The sequence below is a fragment of the Epinephelus fuscoguttatus genome, linkage group LG23, assembly GCF_011397635.1.
Source record: "Epinephelus fuscoguttatus linkage group LG23, E.fuscoguttatus.final_Chr_v1".
Classification (NCBI taxonomy): domain Eukaryota; kingdom Metazoa; phylum Chordata; class Actinopteri; order Perciformes; family Serranidae; genus Epinephelus; species Epinephelus fuscoguttatus.
Genome location: NC_064774.1, coordinates 1976804 through 1985392, shown reverse-complemented (window position 1 = coordinate 1985392; position 8589 = coordinate 1976804). Strand labels below are relative to the sequence as shown.

Here is an 8589-nt window from a genome sequence, read left to right as displayed (position 1 = left end):
ATAGTAATGTTGAGCTACACATTTAACACCTGAACACATCTGATTGTTTTATTAATGATTTTTATCTACATCATTTATTCTTTATTCAGACTGAGGAACTGCAGTTTGTCAGAGATCGACTGTGTTTCTCTGGCCTCAGCTCTGAAGTCCAACCCCTCCCATCTGAGAGAGCTGGACCTGAGTGTCAACGACCTGCAGGATTCAGGAGTGAAGCAGCTGTGTGATTTTCTGGAGAGTCCACACTGTAAACTGGAGACTCTGAGGTCAGACACCATTTTTTACTCCTGTGCTGAGATTATTATGATGTGAAAGTTGTGTTGACACTAAACTGCAGACATCAGGCTGATATTATACTGATCCACAATGAAGTCTATTTGTCTTGTTTAACTTAGTTTGTCACTTATCTTAAAATGTACCTGAGACAGCCTACCTGTGGACAGTGAGTGTCCTCAGTAGAGGTGGGACAGAGAGCAGGATGAATGACTGATACTGATGTCTGTTCTTCATGCTTATATAACGTAACTCAGTGTTGTGATGTCAGGAGTAATATTTATTTTATTGACATGTTAGGTTTGTTTCCAGTGAGATATTATTGAGTTTATATAGTGACTTTGTTGTTGTAAACATGACTGTTGCTGCCATAGACTGTATAAAACTATATCCTGTGTATTTTCATAAACACTTCACCTTAAAGGTTAACGTCAGGAAGTGTGTGTGTGTGTGTGTGTGTGTGTGTGTGTGTGTGGTAGAGAGATAGAGTGTGTTATTAGTTCCTGTTAATGTCACTTGTTATGCTTCTGTGCATTGACAGCTCTTCTTTATTCTGTTTCTGCATTATGTGATGTTCCTCTGTCAGATATGTGACTACTTTTTTTTTTTTTATTTCAAATGTGGCATTAAAAACATTGCTACTTTTACTACAGTAATTTGCACCTGTTTAGAAATGTGTCATCACCAATAGCTAAAACAAAAAAGTTTCCAATAGGTTGCCTGCTGCTGAAAATGTCTGGCCCATCAACATTTTCTGGTTTAAAATCCGGCCCAGTTGAATTTGTAATTGAACAGCCCTGCTTTAAACACTTGATTTCAACTTAAATTTACCCTGATGATTCTTTAAATAAGTGATTTGTGTTTGGCTGCACAACATGAGTTAGTGATGATGGAGCCACTGGTGGAGCTGGCAGAGTTTAAGAGGTGAAGTCACTACATCTTTATTGAAGCAGCAGCACATTGTCAATGATATTTATGAGAGCTGTTTTTCACTTTTTGTATTTTCCAGTCTTTAACCTGCATCCTGTTGGGATCAGCACAATAACACAATGACAAAGTCACTCTACTCAGTTTAGGGCAAAGCTCATTGATCAGGACATAGTAATGTTGAGCTACACATTTAACACCTGAACACATCTGAGTGTTTTATTAATGATTTTTTCTACATCATTTATTCTTTATTCAGACTGAGTGGCTGCAGTTTGTCAGAGATCAGCTGTGTTTCTCTGGCCTCAGCTCTGAAGTCCAACCCCTCCCATCTGAGAGAGCTGGAGCTGAGTGACAACAACCTGCAGGATTCAGAAGTGAAGCAGCTTTGTGATTTTCTGGAGAGTCCACACTGTAAACTGGAGACTCTGAGGTCAGACACCATTTTTTACTCCTGTGCTGAGGTTATTATGATGTGAAAGTTGTGTTGACACTAAACTACAGACATCAGGCTGATATTATACTGATTCACAATGAAGTCTATTTGTCTTGTTCAGTGGTTTAATCCATTGACTGTGGCAGAGCAATGTGGAGCTACAACCTTAAAGATAAACTCTGCAGGATCTTCCTTCAAAACAGTGTATAAACTCATACAGAAATAATTCCTCTCAATCATCACTTATGAGCCACTCTCAGTGTGTGGTGGTGTATTTATCTGCAGAGACTCTGCCCTCTGCCTGTGTTAGGTGAGCTCAGGGCTTTATAAAAAGGTGGGGACCAGATGCCAGACTGTAAGCAGCAGGAATCAAAGAGATACAACACCTGAAAACACAAATATAGTGAGAAGAAATGCCAAACAAGAATGAATCTGGGGTTGGCTTTTACTTTCACTTTCACTGGCAAGTGTGTTTACAAACTGTAAGCAACAATCCTGCATAGTATAACTTTAATTGAAGTAGAAAAAGTGAGTTGAAAATTCACTCCTAACCTTTAAAGCAGGCCTATTCAGTTGGCGGCCTGCAGGCTATATCAGGACCAGAAGCAACCTCAGAGTGGCTGGGTAGGGATTGGTGTGGAGACTCTGTATTAAACAGCCCGGGGCAAAATGAATCAAGACTGTAGTACTAATAAGCTCCGTTGTTATCGTCTCTTTCATTGTTACTTTGTAAAGTTTTGGTTTCATGTATCATCATGCTGCAGACTCAATAAAACCTTGAGCAGTAAAAAGCCAGTGCTTTATCAATACACGTGTTCAGCATGTAGAAAGACATATTTCAATCTGCTCTGTCCCTCATTCACCGCCGTTATGGTTTACAATCACATTTTACACAAGCACATCACACTAGTGGGACCAATAGCAAATAGTTAAAGCAAACTAAAATGAAAGCTGTGTGTATGTAGTCTGTTTAACTTAGTTTGTCACTTATCTTAAAATGTACCTGAGACAGCCTACCTGTGGACAGTGAGTGTCCTCAGTAGAGGTGGGACAGAGAGCAGGATGAATGACTGATACTGATGTCTGTTCTTCATGCTTATATAACGTAACTCAGTGTTGTGATGTCAGGAGTAATATTTATTTTATTGACATGTTAGGTTTGTTTCCAGTGAGATATTATTGAGTTTATATAGTGACTTTGTTGTTGTAAACATGACTGTTGTTGCCATAGACTGTATAAAACTATATCCTGTGTATTTTCATAAACACTTCACCTTAAAGGTAAACGTCAGGAAGTGTGTGTGTGTGTGTGTGTGTGTGTGTGTTATTAGTTCCTGTTAATGTCACTTGTTATGCTTCTGTGCATTGACAGCTCTTTTTTATTCTGTTTCTGCATTATGTGATGTTCCTCTGTCAGATATGTGACTACTTTTTTTATTTCAAATGTGGCACTAAAAACATTGCTACTTTTACTACAGTAATTTGCACCTGTTTAGAAATGTGTCATCACCAATAGCTAAAACAAAAAAAGTTTCCAATAGGTTGCCTGCTGCTGAAAATGTCTGGCCCATCAACATTTTCTGGTTTAAAATCCGGCCCAGTTGAATTTGTAATTGAACAGCCCTGCTTTAAACACTTGATTTCAACTTAAATTTACCCTGATGATTCTTTAAATAAGTGATTTGTGTTTGGCTGCACAACATGAGTTAGTGATGATGGAGCCACTGGTGCAGCTGGCAGAGTTTAAGAGGTGAAGTCACTACATCTTTATTGAAGTAGCAGCACGTTGTCAATGATATTTATGAGAGCTGTTTTTCACTTTTTGTATTTTCCAGTCTTTAACCTGCATCCTGTTGGGATCAGCACAATAACACAATGACAAAGTCACTCTACTCAGTTTAGGGCAAAGCTCATTGATCAGGACATAGTAATGTTGAGCTACACATTTAACACCTGAACACATCTGAGTGTTTTATTAATGATTTTTATCTACATCATTTATTCTTTATTCAGATTGAGGGACTGCAGTTTGTCAGAGATCAGCTGTGTTTCTCTGGCCTCAGCTCTGAAGTCCAACCCCTCCCATCTGAGAGAGCTGGACCTGAGTGAAAACTTCCTGTATGATTCAGGAATGAAGCTGCTGTGTGATCTGAAGGAGAGTCCACACTGTAAACTGGAGACTCTGAGGTCAGTAGAGGGTTGGAGTGGGTCCATGCTGGTTTCAGCAGTATTATATTAAACACAGTTAGTATCAGAGCAAAGATCCAGTACTTCCTGTAAACCTCAGACCTTCTCAGTGGCTAAAAGAGGGGAATAGTGACAGTCTTCAGGAGAGGACAGAGAGACACACAGAGAGAACAGTCAGCCAATCAGATCAGAAAGAAGCTTGTTGAGATCATGTGTTTAAGTTGATGTGAAGACGACTGTTGTTGTGTTCATGTCTACAGGAAGTGAAGCTGGATTACAGCTGACAGCATCACAGCATGTATAGAGACAGCTGTCCTCCTTCATCAAACTGTCACACCATCAAATCTGACCTTGATAACAGGGGACCTGTTATGCTTTGCTGTTTCTGTGTGTGTGTGTGTGTGTGTGTGTGTGTGTTTTATATAGCCTATAGTGTTACAATGAAGGATGTTGGTATTAAATGTGGCCAAAGTTTCAGATAATGAGGTAAATGTATGTAAAAGTAATCCCTGTGAACAAAAACCTCAGACTTCAGACTGTTGTGAATACCCTGTGTTCAACGGCTTTTTCTACTGAAGCTAAGATTTCTTTATAAGGCATACAACTATGAGGCAGTAATTCTAGTTTGAACATTAAAGCATGTAAACAGGTTGTAGTAGAAACCCAGAATCCAAATATGAAGCTGAGCATAATATGTTCTCTTTAAAGTGTTTGTTGTCTTCATCTTTGTCACAGCTCTGAGATCAGTCTGACTGAAGCCTACAAATCACTGGCTCTTATTTTATAGAACCATCATTACATTTAGTAACCATGTGTTCTTTATACAGAGCAGAAGCTCTGCTGAAGTCCAGTAATCACAGCTGATGTGTTGCTGTTCAGTCTTTGGATGAACATGTAGAACATTTAACATGATATATCTGTCCATCAGTCATTTGTTCTAACAGACTCAGTAAATCCATCATTAAAGTGAATCCCTCTGCCATGATGCGTTCAGGACTCTCAGCAGTTTATTTACACTGTGTACTTGAGTGAAATCTGCAGACTAAACAGACTTGATGCCCAAAGTCTCTGCAGGTCTGTGAGCTTCCAGCTCAGTGTGTTCACTCCAACACGTTAACATGAGAGCTGGAAGGAAGCCGACTACGCTACACAGCCGCTCCACTCTGCTCTGAACAGGAAGTCCCTACTGGTCTTTATACTGGATGTGCTGCATCACTGACTGACAGCTGGTTTATAACTTCTCTTGTCTTCTTCTCTCATCAGATGGGAGACAACTGCAGTTTGATAAACTGGACGGTGGACGTGTTGAGAGGATCAGCTGTGTCCTGATGATCCAGAGGGAGACTCTGACTGGACCATGTTACTGGGAGGTAGAGTGGAGAGGAGAGCTTCATCCAGCAGTGACTGACAGGAATCACAGGCGGAGATGACTCTCAGTGCTGCAGCCTGAACTGCTCTGAGATCAGCTCCACTGTCAGACACAATGTGAAGTCCACCATCATCCCTGTGTGTTCCTCTGGATCTGACAGTATCGTCATCAGTGTATCAATGACTGCTCTGTCCTTCTACACTGAAACTCCTGCACTCCTCCTGCTCTGCACTCAACCACGTCCTCCACCCTCCACCTGGACCTCAACTGAATCTGACTGTAGATTTTTACTCTTAATGACGGCATGGGGTCGGACTGGGAGCAAAATTCGGCCCTGGCATTTTTCATCTGGACATTTCACATTTTGCAGTTTTCTCCTTTAACAATTTCATTTATATTTTAGACTCAACTCTGCTCTTTCTGTCTTTATTTCATTTGTTTCTTTCTGCTTCACTTCTGACACCACATGGACAGAACCACTTGAAGGGGTGGGGGAGATGACAACAGTCCGTACCACTGCACCTGCCTTTCAGAATAGGTAGTGTGTTTTGGGGCCGTGTAACCTCTGCTCAGATGAGCTGTTCCAACATCAAGTCAGCCAAAACCAGCAGGTCCATTTATTCCCCACTTTGCTGGTGGTCCAGTCCATTTGGCGTTTGCCAGAATTGCCAGATTACCAGTCTGAGCCTGTCTCCACACTGTTAGTCTGGCTCTCTGGATGTGGACTGTGGCTATCAGCCTGCCATGGGGCGGCTGATTACAGCCGTCATTCTCCCTACCTTTAACTGTCTGCGTGTTAGCGTTTCCACATCCCCTTCACTACAGGAAACAACAACAACCTGCGAGCTAACAACTTACACACTGAAGATGGCGAGTTGTGTCAAAGATTTGGATCGTGCAATAAGGCGTGTCTGCTTTGTTGTTTCAGGGAATTGTTTTAAAAATCTACAACAAATCAAACAACTTGTGAACGCACCTCAGAAAAGCCCCGACTCCGTCTTGCAGGACTATCATGCCTGATGTGGATCTGTTTCCTGACTCGGCCAGTCAGAGTTGATATGTCACATCTTGTAACTCTGGCAGCAGCATGCTCCAGTCACCGTGACTTAACTAATGTACCGACCCGTTCCACTTCACAGGAGCTTCTGTGTTACTGTTGTCATGACGATCTGCTGGAGCCACATTCAGCAAATCATCTGTGGTTTTACCCGCTGAGCTCCTCCAGAGCTGAATATCGTCAGGCTTCACCTCCACAGCTCTTATTCTTATTCTTGTCTTTATTCTTTGGATGTATATACTGTAGTAACCGTTATAGCACAATACGTATTTTATATTTCTGAATGTAACACTAGTTTATACAGTGTAGTGTACCACAGTGCACATATCTGTATATTTTTACACACTCACAGACTCAGCACACTGAAGATATTTTATTCTTACTATCTTAAGCACTAGTGTTAAACATTGTTATTTCTATTTTATTGGATTGTATTACTTTATATTCACATACTTCTATTTCATCCTCCTATTTTTACTTATAATTCTTTAGTCTTTACATCAGAGCGGCTGTAACGAATCACAATTTCTCCTCGGGGATCAATAAAGTATTTCTGATTGTGAAAGGTGAATCACACAGTGACATACGACTGTTAATAAGGATCGGAGGCCCACGTTATGATATGATCAAGATATAATATTATTGTCATTTTAAATGTTTTGCGATACGCTGAGTATTATGATAACATTTATGTTCCATAAAGTCACCCCACAGCTCGATATGCAGACACTTTTCATTGTTGTTCGAACTTTTTGTTTTGTAAGATTTAGGTCTCCCCTTAGATTATAACCTCTCTCCCTTTCTGTGAACATTTCCCGCCAGTAGGTTATTTCTTGCTTTGTACATTATTATCGCTGTTTTGAACAAACAGTGGGTTTGTGTGTTCTCTGTATCCCGCCTTGTTTATTGTTCTTATTGCTCTTTTCTGTATTGTGCATATTGGCTGTAGAGTGCTTTTATAGATGTTTCCCCAGACCTCCACACACTATGACAGATATGGTAAATACAGTGAACAGTATAGGGTGTGTAATGATTTGTGATCCAGAATGTGTCTTGTTTTTCCCAGTATTGCAGTGCACTTTGCCAGTTTTGATCGTATGTGGCTGTCATGAGATTTCCAGCTGATTTTGTGGTCCAGGATCACCTAGAAATTTTATTTCATAAACTTGTTCATTCATTCATTCATCTTCTAACCGCTTCATCCTCTTGAGGGTCGTGGGGGGGGCTGGAGCCTATCCCAGCTGACATCGGGCGAGAGGCAGGGTATACCCTGGACAGGTCGCCAGACTATCGTAGGGCTGACACATAGAGACACACAACCATTCACGCTCACATTCACACCTATGGACAATTTAGAGTTACCAATTAACCTAGTCCCCAGTCTGCATGTCTTTGGACTGTGGGAGGAAGCCGGAGTGCCCGGAGAGAACCCACGCTGACACGGGGAGAACATGCAAACTCCGCACAGAAGGGCTCCTACGCCCGGGATCGAACCGGCAACCCTCTTGCTGTGAGGTGAGAGTGCTAACCACGACACCACCGTGCCGCCCATAAACTTGTTCTGTTTTTATATTATTTATTGTCAGTTCTACTTTGAAATCAGGTTTATTTTTTTTCCATTTTTTTCCACAAGTTTTGTTTTGCTTAGATTTAATGATAATTTATTTCTGTCAAACCACAGTTTTAGATGGCGCTCTCTGTTCAACAAAGGGTTACAGGCACACTGGACTGTCCTTGAGCTGTTTTCTTTAAACCAAGAGCGCCATCTAGTGGGCTCAGAAAATAAATCATTACATTTCAAAAACTCATAACTTCTCTATCTGGACAAAAGTATGTGGACATCCTCACACAGCAATGGTGGGATGGAACTAAGTACTGTACTTGAGCTACATTTTGAGCTCCTTGTACTTTCCATTGACTTTATACTTTTATTCCACATACCTTTCACCATCTGTACATCTTGTCAGGTTTTTGATGAGCTTTACTTTAATATTTAAATCTAGCAGTGCTTTGTTCCCTCATCTTGAGTCATCTGATCATTTGAGTCTGATTTTGAATGTTTGCATTGAGTTGATCAATATTTAATAAAGCAGGTATTTCCATGAGCACTCAGTGAGTTTAATAAGTTCATGTCAGATCCTTGTTGTCTTGTTGTGTTCTGTGTACGTTTCTGAGACTTTTCTGAGCAGCACTCTGGACTCTGCGTGTCCACCATTCAGCTGGATTATCATATTCATATTTCAGATGAGAACAGAGGTGAGAAACATAAAGTGTGTTCATAAAGTCATGTATTTCCCTCTGTGTGATGTGACTCTGAGCTGCAGACCAAGAGTCACAATGTCT

At 40.8% G+C, this 8589-nt stretch overlaps 1 protein-coding gene across 1 annotated transcript; it reads left to right on the top strand.

Moving 5' to 3' along the window:
* The first annotated feature begins 35 nt into the window (after positions 1-35).
* On the top strand, positions 36-8584 carry LOC125883984 (ribonuclease inhibitor-like). The gene is made up of 4 exons (XM_049568677.1): positions 36-263; positions 1457-1630; positions 3647-3820; positions 5084-8584. The coding sequence occupies exons 1-4, from the start codon at positions 55-57 to the stop codon at positions 5103-5105; spliced, it is 579 nt and encodes a 192-aa protein (XP_049424634.1). The 5' UTR covers positions 36-54; the 3' UTR covers positions 5106-8584.
* Positions 8585-8589: the final 5 nt, after the last annotated feature.

Bases quoted from the DNA above. Each gene is read 5' to 3' on its own strand.
- LOC125883984 (XM_049568677.1), top strand. From the start codon at position 55: ATGATTTTTATCTACATCATTTATTCTTTATTCAGACTGAGGAACTGC. The intron at 264-1,456 runs GTCAGACACCAT...TTCTTTATTCAG, and splicing joins TGTAAACTGGAGACTCTGAG to ACTGAGTGGCTGCAGTTTGT. The intron at 1,631-3,646 runs GTCAGACACCAT...TTCTTTATTCAG, and splicing joins TGTAAACTGGAGACTCTGAG to ATTGAGGGACTGCAGTTTGT.